Genomic DNA, 20,008 nt, shown 5'->3' with positions numbered 1-20,008 from the left:
ACACCTCCCCGCCACACCCTCTCCATCTCAAAGGCAGACAACAAAATAGTTGTCTGCCTCTATAACCCACTCTAATGGGACTTTAAATATACAATTGAGTACAATTGAAACTCAAAAGTTAGAACAACAAATATGTAACTGTAAAACTCACTGACAGTTTCATATCCAATCAATCACACTCATTATTCTTGCACAGTTACTGTATTAATTTAAATTATTTGTGCCTGGGAAAAAGGGTTTCATGTTCAAGCCATTACATTCACAGGACAGTGCCTGATCACATTGTCGGCATAGTTGGGCATGTACTAAATTGGTCATAAGACTAAAAGTTATATTGTGTTGCTTTCATTTTCAAATGACTTAAAACAATCTAATTATAATGGCTCTTCTTGTCACATTGACAAGTTGGCAAATCTTACAGTTCTGCTCATAAGTTTACATGTCCCTTGCAAAATATGCAAGATATTAATAATTTTAAGAAAAAAATAAACTTTGTGAATTGGATGATCAGGGTAAATTTTATTTATTTTGTCTTTTGGGAAACTTGTACATGTGTAGCTTCTAAATGGCATTACTAAATGAATTAACAAAATGTGAAAAATGTACACATCATCCTGTTCAAAAGTTAACACCCTAACTCTTAAAGTCAGCATGAAATTAAAGTTTCGATAGTGTTTTCTTTCCTATTATGTCCGAGTAAAACAGCTTCCAGACAAGAAAAAGAAAGTAGGGCGGGACTTGATTTTGTTCATGGGCAATTGATTGGATGGTTATGGTTTGCCATTGCTGTGAAGTCATGTGAGTGACAGGTTGATCCCGCCCTCACACTAGTAAACACGTCATCAGAGAACAGAAGAGAAGTGTTGTTGCAAGAGAGAGGGGAAGTTATTTTAATTAAAGATTAGGTAGTACATGAATTTCATAAAAATAATGATGTACATTGATAAATTATTCATAATAATGTAATGTTCTATCCAACTTATTCCTACACCCCATGACACTTTGCACAAATTATGGGTCTAACTTCCCGTTAAGCTGTAAACGGTCAGTGAAAGGCTCATTCGATGAACGCAATATAATTTTTTTTTAAACTGGGTACAATGAGAGGCATTATTCTACTCAACCTTCAACCAACGAACATTAAAAGGACATTTCAAAAGTGTAAAAGCATCAGAAAGGTTCTTTCAACAGGCCATGAAAAAGCGTGATTCTTTCCACAGCAATAACGGACGGGTAACTATAACTATAATGATAGATATCTGTATTTTGTAATATACGTTGCCTTAATAAAAAAATGTTAAAAATGTTAAAAAAAAAGTTAAAGTTTAAAGTTATTTCCATAATTTTTACAGATAATCAATTGTATTTACCTGTGAAAACAAACCTGGATAGAGACGTGAGGCTTTGAGGAGAAAAACGAGAGATTCTTCGTGCATTCCAGTGAATTATTAATGGGATATATCGTAAATTAAATCAGAACGACAGACCACAAATGTGCTGTCCTTTTTCATACTATTACAGCGGTATGCAGAGGGACAAACGAAAATAATCACGAGGATAGAAAGCAGTGGCTGAAAAGAGCTCTTGCCATAGATATACTTGATTTGAAACGATTCGTTTCAGTCTTAGAGAACAGAGTCTTTAAATGGAAGTTCCCCAAACCAGAAGTGCAACCCATAATTCGAAACGCAGTAGGCTAGTCAGGAATAAGATGGATAAAAAAATTAAAATAAAAAAACAAGAATAAGAACAGTCCATTTCGATTTCATGGTGACTTTAATGCATCTTTTTGATCTCAAAATCATAGTCAGGAAAGTGGTTAAAATATACAGAAGATGCCAGAAAACAAGGATTTTCCTAATGAACACTAGGCAGTTTTATCCAGGGAACAACTATCACAAAATATAAAAACAGTGATTTATCATTCAGGTAACAACAGACAATATTTGATTCAGGGGTATAAACTTTTGAACTGGTTCATTTGTGTAAATTTGTGTAATTTCAGTTATTATTATTTTATCTTGTGGACTCACTGGCCCCCCTTTTGCCTTCAGAATTGCCTTAATTCTTCATGGCTTAGATTTAACAAGGTGCTGGAAACATTCAGAGATTATGGTCCACACTGACATGACAGCATCACGCAGTCGCGTGCCCAAAGTGTGCCAAGAAAATATCCACCACACTATTATACCACCAGCCGGAACCATTGATACAAGGCAGGATGGATCCATGCTTTCTTGTTGTTATGCCAAATTCTGACCCTACCATCTGAATGTCACAGCAAAAATTCAGACTCATCAGACTTTAATCTTCTGTTGTCCAATTTTGGTGAGCCTGTGTGAATTGTAGCCTCAGTTCCCTGTTCTTAGCTGACAGGAATGGCGCCTGGTGTGGTCTTCTGCTGCTGGATATTTTTCTTGTTTTAGGACCATTCTTTGTAAACCCTATAGAGATCATCCAAAATCCCAGTAGATCAGCAGTTTCTGAAATACTCAGAACTGCCAGTCTGGCACCAACAACCATGACACTTAAATCACCTTTCTTCCACCTGTTTTGAAGCTCAGATTGAACTTCAGCAGATCATCTTGACCACGTGTGTGTCTCAATCAGATCCCTAACTTCCTAGGTTGTGAATCAGTATATTGTGTACACTAATTCAGGCACTGGTAAGAACAGTTAGGACCCTGGCTCACTACACATTGGGACACGGCATGTCTCCATTTCCAGTGACATGACAGCGTCTTCATTGTACAGCATCACTACTACTAGTATTTATGAACAATAGAGCTGATATCTTTGACATTATTTTTTTTAATGCTATTTAAAGTACATTATAAGAAATATTTAGTTACATATATACTTGCAACATCTCAGCTGTAAATAAATTATGTTAGCTTATGTTCATTACCTGTCTATAGCGAGCTGTTTGTTATGCTTAAATATAATTAAATAATGTTTTTTACTTATCGCATCATTATGTGTAGTGAGTTGGCTCACGTGACTTATGTTTTGTGCTTCAGAACGTCCGTTAAGGGAACATAGTGAGCATCAATGCTCTCTGGTTTTCAAGGTGAATTGTGGGATTTTTAAGGGAGCAAATGTTTCAGTGCATTGGTATGATTTTGCAATTGAGACCGCTCTTAAAATGTCCGACTGCCTGATCAGTGCCATGACTACTGAACTAGGGAGCTGATTGAGACGCACCCCATGGGTGCTTCTCAATACTCAAATAGATGCTTCCTCATTTCCTCCCTCCCCCGTCCTCCAGCCTGTGACCCGGAAACCGACCAAACTCAGCCATCTTGAAGGGCATTTCAATTCTCTAATTGCACCACGGGGAGCGAGGAACGTGTAGTAACGAAGCTTCCTGAGGAGTCGTGAGCGAGGATACACAGGTGTTTCCTTCCCTCGCATCCTAAAGCAGTGTTTCTCAACTCCAGTCCTCGGGACCCACTGCTCTGCACATTTTGTATGTTTCTCTTATCTGACACACTCAATTCAGTTCATGCAGAGTCTCCTAATGAGCTAATGATCTAAATCAGGTGTGTTAAATAAAGGATACATACAAAATGTGCAGGGCAGTGGGTCCCGAGGACTGGAGTTGAGAAACACTGTCCTAAAGGGTGGAGCTAAGATGCAAGGAAAGGAAACGAGGATGCACAAATAAGAAATGAAAAGCACTCCATGTCTACATGCCTGAATGCACAGAGTTCCTGCCATGTGATTGGCTGATTAGATATTTGTGTTAACAAGGGGTACCTAATAAAGTGGCCAGTGAGTGTATATATGTAAACATCTGTTCTTTCTTTTAAAAAAAGGGCTTATTCAGGACCATACTAAATAAAATAAAAAAATAGCATGCATGCTATTTTTTATGATCTTATTTTGTTCATTATTAACATTCTGCAAGGGGCATGTAAATCTATGAGAACTGTATGTAACCACAAATACTGTGCTATTTTTCTGTAGTATTTCTATTCAATCTAAACAGGTTGTTATACTGTATGTAAAGAGCAACGCAAGCATGCTAATATTTGATTTTGTAATTTGTAATTGTAATAATTATATTGAATTTCTCAACACAACAATCTGCATGTTGTCCATAAATTTGACCGTCAAGGACTTCTATTCTCTCATATACCGGTAATCTTCTTTAATATCTTTACAGAAGCCTCGAAAATAAAATGCATTCAATTCAAATAAATGTATTATTACAGATTAAACTGGGCCTTGTTTCAGACCGTACAGTCATCAAACACTTTTATGATGACCTCTTCTTCTCTTAAATCCAAAAGCCCTGACTTAAGAAAATGCAGCTCTAGCACCTGTCCCCCTCCCTCCAGTATGCACTGAGACTTTGGGACAGGGGTGGCTTTATCTTTCATGCAGCCGGCATGATTGATGGCACAATAGCAGCTCAAGGAAAACAAATCCACAGACACTTTTCAGGCTGTCGCTGGAACACAAACCTGGAGCAGCAACAGAAGGACACGGCGGCACGCCGGAGCCCCGAGCTGACAGCCTATGATAAAGCGGCCTTCCTTAACTAAACTCGTAAAGCACGGGACAATAAAACTCAATCTTCTGTAAAATCCAATTAAGTCATTATCTGACTGATTGTATCTTTAATTGAAAACAGAAGTGACAGTAAATTTCTGTGATATATCAGGATCAATCGATACTGCTGTACAATCTGCTCTCCAGAAGTGATTTATAATGCCAAAGCCATATAGGTAACTCCACATTCTTCTCACTAAAACCACTGGGGGATGAAATTAAGAGTAAGTGCATTTAATAAAAAAACAAGATGGTCAGGTTATTGATTACAGCAGATGGGGCAGAATCGAATGAATGTTTTGAGGGTGCAGAGCAAAGAAAATACAAGTAATTTTCATTTCGGATTTTATATTGCGCTCCAACAGTCAAAAGCCTTGTGAAAGTCAGTCATCAATAATAAGATTTTATTTCCACTGAACATGAGAGCATATAAACATACAACGATTGCAAATTAGCTTTTGCATTGCTTTATAATCACAACAATAATAAAAATATTTGTAACATTATGGTGTCGGAGGACAAGAGCACATCCACACCACCAGCAAAATACAGTGGGTAAATTTACACGTCTGGAAAACAAATGAACAAATCAATCAAACCGTGAACTGTTAGTCTAACAAAACTGCACAAAATAAGGACATTTTACATTTGATTTTAGAACAAAATTCAAAGAAAATTAATTTGTCTCTGCAAGATACCTACTAATATTGAGTTGCATGTAAGTAAATAAGTGCAAAAGATATACTGATCGTCAAAGCATAATAAAAATGTAAAAATCAGATTAACATGTGGCTCATTTCAATCAGCCTAATACATTTAACATAACCCTAAAAGGAAAGAAAGTTTTGTCTTTCTCTTCTCCTCTGTTTGTGACTTGACTGAGGACGCTATCTGTGCCAACACCATTAAAATCAAGGGCACAGCTTCATATTATACAAAGAAAGCTCAGAAGAGCACTGCACATTAGCTGGATCGTGCACAGGAACAGGGCTGATGCAAATCATCAAAAGTTAAATGATGTCCTTTAGCGATGGCCATAAATAAACAAGCCGTTCGCTGGGAGATTGAAGCATAATTTAATAGTATCTCTTCTAACCCAACTGTCCCGCACGACACTGTGGAGATGCTGGAGAAGCCCTCACAGAGTCTGCAGCATGAAGGTCATGGAAACAAGTTAGATTATCCATTAGGCCAATGACAGCGATATTGAGCTTGAACCGATATGTGACAATAAATCGTTCTGCTCTGCCATTTCTTTCAATAGTTGCTGGAAAGTGAATCAATTTAGTCTTTAAAAACTGCAGCAGCAAAGTGAACAAACTGAAGCTATCAAACTGTATGAAACAAAAAACTTTCTGATAATCAGTGAGAAACTTAGATTACATCTTAAAAGAATTACCCCTACAAAGCTGCATAACACCACATTGATCAACCTGATCAGTATTAACTACAAAAAAATGCCGAACAATAAGGTAGGATTTGGTTACAGAATCATTACACATTTAGTTAAAAGTTACAGAAACAACTCAACAGAAACAAATTGTTTTAAATGAGAGATTGGTGCAGGTGAGGGTGTTTTATTTGGTCGCCCCCTCTATGACGGAGTCCACGGAGAAGGTTCCAGATTCTGAGCTGCTCTCACACTCAAGCTTGTTCTCAGTGTTGATCATTGAGCTGATGGAATCTTGAGCTCCACTGGAGTAAGCTGAAATAGGATGCATCATGACACATAAACTATTTTTTGTTTATTATTGAAGACCTTTTAAGCACGAGCATAATCTGGTTTTGGCATCTGTGATAAACAATACCTGAAGCATGCTTGTAACATGAGCTTTTTGGTTCCTGACATTTTCACATTTAATGACATGTACAGTACAATAGTGCCAAAAAGTATTTGGACACTGAAAGATGCTTGAATGTCTTTGAATTAGAAACAAAATGTCAAGCCAAGTAGCATTTATCAGAAATAACCATAAACATAAGACATATTGTTCAAGAACAAGACAAAAAGTACATGCCGGTAGTTACTCTGATAGGTTATCTGTTTTTTTTAAATGTTTTTATAAGTATCTCCAAGGCCACATTTATTTGATCAAAAATAAGTAAAAAACTAATTAAAATATTAATACAACTTAAATAACTGTTTTCTATTTTAATCTATTGTAAAATGTAATTTATTCCTGTGATGGCAAAGCTGAATTTTCAGCATCATTACTCCTGTCTTCAGTGTCACATGATGCTTCAGAAATCATTCTAATATGCTGATTTGCTGCTAATACACATCAGTATGCTTAACATTATTATCAAGACATTACTATTATGACATTATTATCAATAATGAAAGCAGTTGTGACACTTAAAGGGTTAGTTCACCCAAAAATGAATTTATTACTCACACTCATGTTGTTCCACACCCGTAAGACCTTCATTCATCTTCGGAACACAAATTAAGATATTTTTGATGAAATTTGATGGCTTAGTGAGGCCTCTATTGCAAGCAACACCAAAGAAAATACTAAAATACCAGAAAGAGAATACTTTTTGTGTGCCAAAAAAACAAAACTTTTCAACAATATCTAGTGATGGCCGATTTTAAAACACTGCTTCATGAAGCTTCAGAGCTTTATGAATCTTTTGTTTCGAATCAGTGATTCGGATCGCGTATCAAACTGCTAAACTGATGAAATCACTTTGTGACTTTTGCCCTCCGAACCACTGATTTGATTCGTAAAGCTCCAAAGCAGTGTTTTGAAATCGGCCACCATTAGATATTGTTGAATAGTTGTTTTTTGGGGGTTTTTTTTGCACAAAAAGTATTCTCGTCGCTTTATAATATTAAGGTAGAACCACTGTACTCACATGAACTGTTTTAAATATGTCTTTAGTACCTTTATGGATCTTGAGAGGTTCAGTGACATTGCTCCCAATAGAGGCCTCACTGAGCCATTGGATTTAATCAAAAATATCTTAATTTGTGTTCCAAAGATAAAGGGATGTGGAATGACATGAGGGTTACATTATTTTCATTTTTGGGTGAACTAACCCTTTAACATTTTTGTAAAAACTGACATTTTTGATACATTTTTTGATTAATAGTGTAATGTAATGTAAGTCTTTATTATAATTATATTTTAAAAAAATCAAACCCCCAAATTTTGAATGGCGAATGGTAGTTTACGTCCAATAACAATCACTTTGAAAGCAGATGGTTAAAATGAAGTTATACATATTTCTTAGTGTAATTTAAGTGTCCAATTTATTTATTTTTTTTTTAAAGTTACCATCTTGAATTCTACCCAAATCTGTGAACAATCTAAATTTTTACGCAGAACACAATGTTAGAGTGGAAACAGTGCCGTCAAAGTATTTCTGATCTTGAGATTATCAGCTTCTCCAGTCAAACCAAACAAACCAAACAGCTCTCAACATTACAACAAAGTAAAGACAGTGGTGCCTTTTTCTGAATCTCACATTGCAGCAAGTTCTGGCTACTTAGGCAAACCTACTCAAGCTGAAGATAGGCGTATTGAGCCAGTCAGACTACTGAGTGAGCACAAGGCTATTGAGTGCAGGACGAGTCTGTAATCTGCTGACTTTCTCCAGTATCTGTGTGTAGACTGATAACTAAAATAGCATCATGATATCAATGTATATATGAATTAAGACTCTCTAAAAAATTACCTTTAGAATCAGATGCTTTGTTTAACATTAAATAAGCCCTGACAGTTATTAAATTACATTTTTTAACCCAAAGACCAAATCATCTGCTTAAATAAATGACTATGTAAATGTAAAACTGAAACAATAGCAGCACAAATGTTATAGTTCCCTATAAAAATGGATGGTAGTTTGTGCATTGAGCCAGGTCAGCTCTCATCTCAATGCGCATATGAAGCTAATACATTACAGTCTCTACAGATTCTATCAAAGTTACGAGTGTCGGGAGGGGCAGCGCACACAAATCCTGTTCAGCTGCTTTCCTGACCTTCATAACCTGAGAAAAGGAGCATAAAGGCTCTTACTGTGCCTCATCCCTTCTTGCCCTCCCTCTTTTTCATCTGCCTTTCCTCCTCTGCGCTGCTCTGGCGTGGAGGTAATTAAGGGGCGCTGGCGAAAAGGAGTAATTTTTCTCCTCATTAACTTCCTGATTGGTTTCAGGCTACAAAACTTTGCGCTCCGCCTGCAGTTTGTCACCAATTCCAAACTGGCCAATCGTTAATACTAATGTTTGTGTAGCTAAACTGCACCGGCGCTCTCTGTACAACAATAATACACGAATGAGGGTGAAGAGGAGGGGCTGGAATTAGCCGTGGCTGTGTTAATTCTGAGGGAGTTCATCAGGGGGAAATCTATGGTGTAATTAAAGGGAAGATCTCGCGGGTGAGCGGACAGGTCGTTTGTAGGGACGGTAAATCAGATGTGGGGCTGTTCGGCGAGCGGACATGTTCTGTGTCATAGCTTCGTTGCCTTTGATTATCATTGTATTAGTGTTTAATATAGACTAATGTTAGATCGGCAGTAAACACTCTGTAATACAGACAATCAGGCCTGTAAATATGCAGATAAAACGTAAATAATAATCAAATAAGTAAATGGAGATTTTTTTTTTTTTTTTTTTTTATATATACAGAAGAAATATCTCGCAAATTTTTTTTAAATTTTTGACACATGAAATTTGACCTGGTCATGCTGGAAGACCAGCTGGCCATTCAGACCATCTTAAGCCAGCAAAACCCAACTTAAACTGAAGTGGGTCTTTAAGCAGGGAACACATTCAATAAGAAAAAGATTTATGAAACTTCCACAAAGTTGCCAAACAAGAAATTTCCAACACACTGGCGGTGACACAAAAATTACAAAAAATAAAAATCACATGTGTCTGTCAAGTATAAAACAGTATTGAAACAAGAGAGGATTTAATTTCTGTACACCTAAAAAGAGCTTATTCTCCAATCTGAACTTTTGCCCTATTCACCCTTGTTTGGCTGACTATCTTATATTTCCCAACTATTAAACAGTCTTTGTGTGGTTTAACAAAAGGAACCTTTTTTTTCTTCTTCTTCTTTTTTTTTTTTTCAGAAAAAGAGCATGAAAAGGGGAGGGGAAACAGTGAAAGAAGCTCAATCATTTCTGGCAGTTTGGAATAAGTGAACAAAAGCCCAGATGTGAGAGAAGATGGTAATTCAGGGTTGATCTATTGTGGATAAGCTCTTTCCTCTGCAACTCATATACTGCCAGCACTGGGCCATGAGGGTCCATAATGCCTTCACTTAGATAAACACACAGAGTTGCATAGAGATAACGCACACGGGCGGGCACGCACCCACACACACACACACACACACACACACACACACACACACACACACACACACACACACACACACACACACACACACACACATATATACATGCTCAAACGTGTATACAGATGCACACATACACACATGCTTACAGCAATTAATAAAAAATGTTCACTGTATCAGTCTAAAACTGTTACGATATGCACAACATTTGTACCATATTGTACCATATTGGTTATAGGCTGATATTAGAGGTCGGTAGGTAGCTGAGATTTTAATGCCATGTCAGCAGCCAAGGATTTTTTATTTATTTTTTTTAAGTTAATTTTCTACTGATTACAGAAGTTGAATGATGAATACAACAGAAAAAATAAAATTACACAAAGTGTTTTAAATGTTTCATTCTATAAATTATAATAAATAATATAATAAATATTAAACAACAGCTTTTAAAACGTGACAAAATAGTACAGAATTTACCATATTCAACTACTTCATGGGTTTTGTTAAGCCAGCTTGGGCATTTCTGGTGAACTGTCATTCTGCTGTACATTGACACAAAACCATCAATGGTTGAATTGTAATGTTGTATTTATATTTTAATGCAGTTATCACACTTGCCTAATTTACCAATAAACCAGTTTTATTGATTGCAACAAAGATGAAGCTAATGGGAATGTTTAAATAAGAAGGAGCATTTAATAGCTCATATTAGTCATTTCCTGTAATAGTTTTCCACTCAGTTTCACTTTTGAATAAACATTATAAAATCACTAGGTTTAAAAATACATTTTGTCAAGGGGAAGTATGAAATACTCACAAAATCTCATGAAAAACAATTGCTTTTCTTGCAAATAAATGACACAGAAAGCTCTCCCTTTATAATCACAGAAGCTGTCAGTCAGTGCAGCAAAAGCTTATGAAAACTCACATTTAATTCAATGAATCTAACTAAAGTGCACAATAAATCTTTAATTTTTTTCCTCACGAAAGTGTGAAAACTGATGGTCAAACTGTATTTTGCCAAGGAGGAACACTGAGACTTGTCTTTTTTTAATGCTAGGCCTGACTATTTAAAGGGATAGTTCACCCAAAAATGAAAATTTGAGGTTTATCTGCTTACCCCCAGTGCATCCAAGATGTAGGTGACTTTTTTTCTTCAGTCGAATGCAAATTATGATTTTTAACTGCAACCGCTGCCGTCTGTCAGTCAAATAATAGCAGTGATTGGGAACTTGAACAATAAGAGTCGAAAAAACTTCCATAGACAAATCCAAATGAAACCCTGCGGCTCGTGACGACACATTGATGTCCTAAGACACAAAACGATCGGTTTGTGCGAGAAACCGAGCATTATTTATATAATTTTTACCTCTAATACACCATTATGTCCAACTTCGTTCAGCTTCCTGTTAGTGAGGTCAAAAAACGCGTTGTGATGACGGAAGTGATGTCTCGTCCATATACTTCAATGAGCGCGAGACATCACTTCCGTTGTCAGAGCGCGATCAGACCTCACTAGCCGGAAGCTGAACGAAGTTGGACATAGTGGTGTATTAGAGGTAAAAAATTGTATAAATACTGTTCGGTTTCTCGCACAAACCGATCGTTTCGTGTCTTAGGACATCAATGTGTCATCACGAGCCGCAGGGTTTAATTTTGATTTGTCAATGGAAGTTTTTCGACTCTTATTGTTCAAGTTCCCAATCACTGCTATTATTTGACTGACGGCACGGTTGCAGTTAAAAATCATAATTTGTGTTCGACTGAAGAAACAAAGTCCTCTACATCTTGGATGCCCTGGGGGTAAGCAGATAAATATCAAATTTTCATTTTTGGGTGAACTATCCCTTTAAGTGACTATATTCTGATTATAAACTAAGTAGTATCCTATTGATGCTGTTAAATCTACCTCAGGACGTTGAAGACACAACACACCAACAAGTGACATTTTACCGGAGGTTTTCCAGCTGGCTTCTATCATTGCGGAAGTTTTTAAGAACGTTCCGTGCATGTGGTCAATTTCAATAAAGTGGTGCCGGCATGACATCAGAACCCAGAAGACTAATTTGCTGCTGGTTCCTTTTAATTTACGAATATAACAAACATAACTTGACGATACTTTGATGTTTTGTTCTAGAACTTAATCTGCACAAACTCACACCTCAAACTGTCTTATCTAGTTACTTGATAGGAACTTATTAGAAACAAAAGTTTTCAAAAATCAAAGTTTCATCAAGTTGTTGTAATTTATTGGTTCGTTATATAGTTATAATTTTCTGCAAGAACTGTAGTATTGGTGCCTCCTAACTTACGCCAAAGGTGAACCGTATTGCCGTTCACTTGGGTGTAGTTCATTCGTTAACCCCTCAAATTTAAAAATCCACTTTCACACTAACCAAACGGACCAAACTCTGACATCAAACGAACTCTGTTCAGAACCAAAAGCTGTGAAAGCACCCTCAGAGACAAACACACATATCCATACGACATGACTTGGCTGAAGATGTGCTGTGGGAAGATGGAGTTCCCTCAAGGAATGACATGCACGTCTCTCTCAATCATTAGAGCCGTGGCAGGACTTAATGGCGCAGAAAACACAGGCCTACAGCAAGGAGGCGGCACTTTAAACAGCTGCTGACTCTTCAAAGAGCGAACAGCCGTGGCTGCTGCAGAGAGACGGATGCTGTTCTCAGAGTGAAGTGCTCACTCATAATCACATTGGCATTGGAGTTTGAAGCACACAAGGGAAGTGGATGCTGACGTGTTTAACACTTAATGATAAACATGAACTGGCACAGTAAAATTCAAAAGCATTTTATTTATTTTTTTTATGTATAATATAATATCAGAGCACCTTCAGATTTTTTACTGATGAACTGAATACTGGGTATTAGATATTGTTTGTAACTCAGTAAAAATAAGATCTATAGGTGGCACATCTAACGAAATGCAACAATTCTGAAAAAAATGTCAGTGATGTAGCCTGCGCAAAACTCACCCGTACAATGATAAGGTGTTGTGGGCGGTATGATTCAAGCGTATAGTACGAGTCATGCGGGACAAGTTATGCACCAAAGTGTAAAACTCCTAACCTGAAGTATGAAAAATGAGCTTTAGCAGCAAGCAAGACCAAACATTAGGGTATTTTGCCTATTCACAAAAAAAAATGTGGTTACACTATTAAATTAGGTGTCTTTACCTACTATGGACTTGCATAAAAAAGTAATTGCCAGGTACAATGTACTTATTGTCTTCATCATGTATTGCAAAACACTTTTGCTGCTATTGAGATGGGATACGGGTAAGATTAGGGACAGGTTTGGTGGTATGGGTAGGTTTAAGGGTGGGTTAAAATGTAAGGAAAGGGTCAACGGTGCAATTATAGATGTAATCACAGAAATTAATTACAGCTTTAACTACATGCAGGTACTTTTAAAACATATGTACAATGTAATGACATGTATGCAGTTGTTATACAAGTGCATTGTATAAAATGATCAATTTAAATATTAATATAGATCCCTTAATATAAAGTAGGACCAAAATTCTTTATGTAAACATTTCTTTATACAGTATGAACTGTCAATTTATCAAAGAATCCTGAAAAAAAATGTACGAAGGTTTCCACAAAAATATTAAGCAGCATGACTGTTTTCAATATTGATAAATTGTTGAAATGTTTAAGCACCAAATCAGCATTAGGATCATATGACACTGAAGACTGCTAAAATTCAGCTCACATGTGAGTACATCGGACACTCGAGTCCCCATTATCGGACTATTAGAGATCTGCATGAGTGGCCTGTAACGTCTGACAGGAGGCATCATGCCAGGGTCAGAGGCTAATTAAACACATAAGCACCTCCAGACCTGTATTGTTCCCCAATCTGTCCCCAGTCTCAAAGTGTCTCTGAGAGAATTGACAGGCCCTCCTCCCTGTTAAATCACTGGCACTGATACAGCTCTCCGCCAGCCCTGCAAATGACCTGTCCGTCTCTCCCGGCCCGCGCGCCGATCCGTCGAAACATTATGGATATACTATAATGACTTGAGACACAGGATCGATGATTTGAGGGATTTTGTGTTATTATCCTTAAAGGAGAGAAAATCATCACAAGTGAGAAATAAACAGTGCAGGCATCGGTTAGCAAGGCTCTGGGGGAGACTGAAGCCCCCCCGGGTGAAATAAACAACTTCATAGATTCAGTTGAATGAATTATGTTACGGTGGAGGTTAAAGTTGAACAGGACCATATTTAGAAAACATTCTACTCAAGAATGAATGTCCACCTTCCATTAGTAAGCAAAACTAATTAAATGCTACTTCAAATAACTAATTCATTGAAATCTGTGTGGAAAAGGAACCAGTAACTATGAAGTAAAGACTCAAATTTACACAAGATTTGCTTTTTTATTAGCTACAGATTCCCATAAAATAAGCAAAAACTATGAACATCTTTTCTTTAAGCTGTGTATTTTATAAAATATTTTATTTGACAATAAAATAAGATTATCAAATAACTTCTATTAGAACATATTACAAAATGTTGAATTCTGTGATGGCAAAGCTGAATTTTCAGCAGTCATTACTCTATTCTTCAGAAATCATTCTAAATTGCTGATTTGGTGCTCAAGAAACATTTCTTATCATTACCAATGTTGAATACAGTTGCTGGTTAATATTGAGGAAACCATGATACGTTTGTTTATTTAAGTTTGCATAAAATAGCAATCTTTTGTAACATTATAAATGTCTTTACTGTCACTCTTGATCAGTTTAATGCATCCTTGCTGAATAAAAGTATTAATTCCTTAAAAAATATTTTTTTGTCGAATGGCTGTATATAAACTCAGATTCTAGACTTTCTTTAACGCAGACTGTCTCGTGAGGAGGACAGTGTGCTAAAAAGAGCAGAACCTTTGGCTGCAGTCATTACCCATTTTATCTCTTCAGTGCCTCAGGCAAGTGTTAATGGAAATGTTGTACAACACATTACGACAGTGCTTGAGCCTGGAGCAGCCAATTACACTGGTATTTAACCGATCCATAGAGAGAAAAGACAGAGCATTTAGCATCAGCACTGGAGAAGGGAAGACAGCATGACATGTAGGAGTTACTGACTGTGCGGTTAAATAACACTCCAGCCAGGGATTTTGCCTGCAGGCCACTGATTCACCCTGATTCATTTACTTGGCTAAGAGACGTCAGGCTTTACCGATTCTTTTGAAAGTTTTTGAAATGCATTATGTGGCACGTTAGCTATCCTCGTAATCTGTACTACTAACATACAGCCCAGATTACAAAAGCTATCAAGTGTTTGTTTTGTTTTGTGTGTAGGTGGCGAAAAAGAGAAAACCTTTCTCCTTCTGATCTGAGATCAGAAGGGGAAATAGATAAGAACTGGCAATTGTCAGCAGGAAAATATGTAGAGTACAACAATATAAGCTGTCATGCAACTGGCATCATACAACATTTATCCATAATTCCTTCAAAATCAACATTAAATTTAGTGTATTCAGCTTTTTATGAACTCATGCCCTATCTGTAACCCTAGCCAGGCTAGTGAAACTGTGTAACAACCATATAAAGGGACACATGTAACAGCACTTAACCTCGAGGGCACAGGCTGTGCCAGAGTTCTACGTTCCAAAGAGGAATAATGCAAACAGGATGGATTAAATGTTAAAAAATGCTCCATAGTCTCCCTGTCAGAATAGAAGTTACACCTCTTCCTGCTCAAGCTCTACATCTCAATTGTGCTTGAAGCTGGGAGTGAAGCATTATTCCCCTTTGTTAATCCTGCAGTGAAAGAGAATAAATGGGCTCTTTGGTTGCTCCAATAAGATTTTGTGTTTTCCTGGAACTTTTTACAGAGGATCTGATGCCTCTGAAAGTGATATAACATTCTGACTGAGAACAATTGCATCCATTAAATTTGTGGTTTGTAAACGGCATCAGGCCGATCGATATATGTCAAAAGCACAGTACATATGATTTGATGTGACTGGAATGTGTAATTAATTACCTGTAAATAAAGCCCTTCTCCATATTTGTATTCAAATAAAAGCGTTGCTGATGGACAGCGACAAAAACTTAGAACTTATTCGAAAAAAGTACTGTGGCAGAAACATGTAGTGATGTACGAGATGATAATACCATTGTACTATTTAAAATATGTAATGAACCTGAATGAATACCATAGTATTTACAGGGTAGTACTAGAAGGAAAGAATAGAATGGCATTAGCTTGGTTAAAGCCAAATAAAACATGATGGTATTACCATAGTACCATGTCCAAAAAAAGAATGTATATACACTCTAAAAAAAAAAAAAAAAAAGGTGGTTCTTTACACATAGTAACAGTTCTATTTAGAACTGCATCGTCCTGTAGAACCCTTTATATGCTGAAATGGTTCTTTGTGTTGGGAGTTTAGGGTTCTTTATTCCCACCTTTAGTTTTTCACCTCATGACTGATTTTCTGGAGCTTAGCTATACAACACAGACCGTCCACACTCTCAACAGGTAAATTATTTCTTTCTTTAAATGTATATACATTTTAACAGAGATATTGAATTTATTATCCATGTTCGATTTTTTTCTTAATTATTACTTTATACATACCCAGTCACAAAAAAATTAAAGCTATTCCATGACTATATCACTTATTCCTTTTAACATGGTAAAGAGCTGACATACTGTCCATTTTTGCTAATTTTGGCCTTCATAAACATATTTTTTTTATGTAAACAAATGGAGGAGACACACTGTAACTCTTAACGGTCACGTCCCACAACCTCATCATCTGCAGAAAGAAACTGCCATTCAGAATATACACATAACGAAGGACATAAAGACATCATAGAGGATTGTGAAGATAATTCACTGGAACTTAGTCTTCATTACATCTATATCATGTTCAATGTCATTTGATGTTTATTAATGTATTCAGCTAACAACTGTTGTTTGCACTGTCATTTTTTCTACAATTTGCCATGTCAATAAAAACTAAAAGGACCTTTGACATGACCCCATGCTGTTTTTTTTTTTTGTTTTTTGTTTTTATGTAAAACCCAAATAGAGGCAACAAAATATTATAAAAAAGGGTTCTGCTATTGTTACAAGCCAAAAGAACCTTAATTTGGTACAGTTTTATTTAGAGTATCTATCTATCTATCTATCTATCTATCTATCTATCTATCTATCTATCTATATATATATGATATATATATATTAGTGATCGACCGATATTGATTTTTTATAACCGATACCGATACCGATTATTTGCATGTTTATGTACCCGATAACCGATATGCAGAACCGATATTTATTTACTGTTATACTTCTGTTTTTGACAATTATTACAACACAAATGAGCTGAACAAACCGTTTTATTTATAACAATCACTCCCTCCTTGCATACAAAAAAAAAACTTTACTGAATAATATGTATTCAGTAAAGTAATGTAAATATAATGTAAAATGTAAATGTAAATGTAATATTAGCTGGAATATATAACATTGTCAGGAAAGTAACAAACAAAACAGCATACATCATTGCATTTTCCAACTAGTGTTAATAATTATTATGTTTTGTCGGTGTAGATCATGAAATGCTTTCTGACAAAGTGCTGTAACTTATCTATGCATTTACACAAAACTATAAATTGGGCTACTCAACCGCGATCGCGTGTGGAGATATTAAATAATTTCCACAGAGCTGCATTTATTTAGATTTGTATTAACTAAATAATGGTTATGTAGTAAATCAAATGATTATATAATCTAATAAAGTTAAACAGCACTTGCCAGTTGGCATTTTATGATCTAAATTTAATCTAACGTTAAATCATGAAATGCCAACTGACAAAGTGCTGTTTGACTATAACTTAATCAACCGCGATCGCGCATGGAGATAATAAATAATTAATTTCCACAAAGCGGTAGGCTATATTTATATGTGTATTAGCGAAATAATTGTTATGTAGTAAATGATAATATAATCTAGGGTGTTTAAACAAGATAATCTTGTCAAAAGTTTCATTCAGTGGCCGTGCTTAAAGGTACAATATGTAAAATTTTTGCAGTAAAATATCCAAAAACCACTAGGCTAGTGTTATATATTTTGTCCAGCTGATTACAAACAATATCTCTAATGTTTTCAACTACTTGTAAATCATGAGAAAATTCCCATTCTAAACAGTGACACGGGGCAGTGCAGTCGCCTGTCAATGACGTCAGTTCCCTTTGTTACCGCCTTTACTGACGTAGAAACCACATGACAACAGTGCCGTGGACAAATGCGGAAGTAGTGTCTAGCGTCCAGCAAACCACTAGCTTGCTTCAAGCAGTTCCTTATTTACTTCTTGCACGTTTTATGGTGGATTGTGTTACTTATTTATGGAACATAATTACTGTTTACCATCTGCCGCTTGTTCTGTCGACAAGGACAGCTCCCGTAAACTCATAACCGGAAAAGCGGAAGCGGCGCTGGCGACTGTGTCATAATAAAAGTCCCGCTGCTCGTGAGGCGTGTGTTGATCAATCGCTTCAGCTCCTTGTTCAGCTCCCGCAACACTCGGTCCTGCTCTGCTTCATACTACAGTAACGTTAATAATTGCATCCATGAACATGAGTTCTTCCAGACTCCAATCCCTATTCTTTTGCACCGTCCGTTGAGATGGAGACCACATGTCCCAAATTTCCGCTCTAAAACTTGGCGTCATCAAACTACGCCTTTGTTTTGAATAGGCTTCTAGCGACCTCTAGCGGAAAAAAATATCACAAATTGTACCTTTAAGCCTCCTGATCATCCGTCAGTTGCTAAGCAATATGAACGAACTTTTTCTTCTAGACTAATGGTGAGCAAATACAACAGATAGAGAATTAAATTCAGCGCTTTTATTTTCAACATGCACTCATTCACGTCTGTTTTATTTAATTCATGTAAAGTTACGTCTTTATTGGGGCAGGACATGACGAATTACACTACGTGACTCAATGAGTTCGTCTCAATTGTTTAGAAACATGCTGCATAAATTAACTATATCAGGAATTTATGTCTCAGATCTCATTTGTGCATGTCGGTTATGTTAAATAAAGTTGATTAATTAAAGCAAACCAAGTAGAACATATACTTTACCTGTGCACTGAGTTGTTGTTGACTGATCTCCTCAGACGGAGGAAGTCTCAAAACGGCCACAAGATGGCGCCGTAAATCGGCGAATCCGATATTACAAAACCGATACCCGATTATGGAAAAATGCTTAAATATCGGGAAAAATATCGGTAAACCGATACATCGGTCGATCACTATATATATATATATATATATATATATATATATATATATATATATATATATATATATATATATATATATATATATATATTAATGTGTTACTTTTAGAAAAAGCTTATGCACTACAAAACAATATCTTTACAATATTTTATTAAGTAAGCCACAGATTCTGTTCTAGGGCTGGGCAGTATAACGAGTTTGTACGATACAGTAGTTTGATATTACAAGCGCATCTGAAAAATAGCGGAGGGCACAGAGTTTGCTGCTGCGGGGAAAGTGCATAATCCAATTTGTCTTAAACATGAGACATGCTTTATATAAAGGGCTTCAAAATAACTCATAAAATATATAATGCCTATAGTTCAAAGCGGCTTGCCCTTTCAGATGCTCAGACAATTACTTGTGCTGTTTAATGCATTTGAGATGTGGATACCTGTGAAACGTATATTTTTAATCTTTAAATATTAGAAGGTCATGCAAATATTTCCATTTTGCTGTCAGTGGACGAGCCTTGTTTGTAACATACATCGACTCGATGCAACCTGGACACATCATCAGTGATGTTACCTGGGGTCACGGAAGCTGGGACGAGCCTAAAAGAGTCTCCACTAAACTTCACAGACTTAAGTGAATGGGCGCTGCCATGTACACGCGCCAAAAAGACAGTGTGCAACAGAATAGGAGCGCAATAATTCTGACGAAAATACACATTTTGCTCAAATATTTGTTGTTGGACATTAAATGAGCCATATGTAGAATTTTAAACCTAAAAGTAAGTGTATTTTGGTGACATAATGGGGTAATCAAATGCGGGCTAAATTTATTAAGTTTAGATGAGTGAATGTG

At 36.4% G+C, this 20,008-nt stretch overlaps 1 protein-coding gene across 5 annotated transcripts in view; it reads right to left on the bottom strand.

Moving 5' to 3' along the window:
• The window catches only part of dmrt1 (doublesex and mab-3 related transcription factor 1), a 60,282-nt gene that overhangs the window by 21,350 nt on the left and 18,924 nt on the right, over positions 1-20,008 (bottom strand). For 4 of the 5 annotated variants that reach the window (XM_067408389.1, XM_067408390.1, XM_067408387.1 and 1 more), the window contains one exon: positions 5,931-6,262. The exons of the other annotated variant lie outside the window; for it this stretch is intronic. In XM_067408389.1, coding sequence (XP_067264490.1) covers positions 6,135-6,262 — 128 coding nt within the window. In that variant the 3' untranslated portion in view covers positions 5,931-6,134. Of the gene's footprint in view, positions 1-5,930; positions 6,263-20,008 lie in introns of those variants that run through there. 5 annotated transcript variants of the gene reach the window in all.

This window comes from Chanodichthys erythropterus, chromosome 13 (assembly GCF_024489055.1).
Source record: "Chanodichthys erythropterus isolate Z2021 chromosome 13, ASM2448905v1, whole genome shotgun sequence".
Classification (NCBI taxonomy): Eukaryota; Metazoa; Chordata; class Actinopteri; order Cypriniformes; family Xenocyprididae; genus Chanodichthys; species Chanodichthys erythropterus.
Note: the sequence above shows the minus strand (reverse complement) of the source record. Positions and strands in the feature narration are given on the sequence as shown.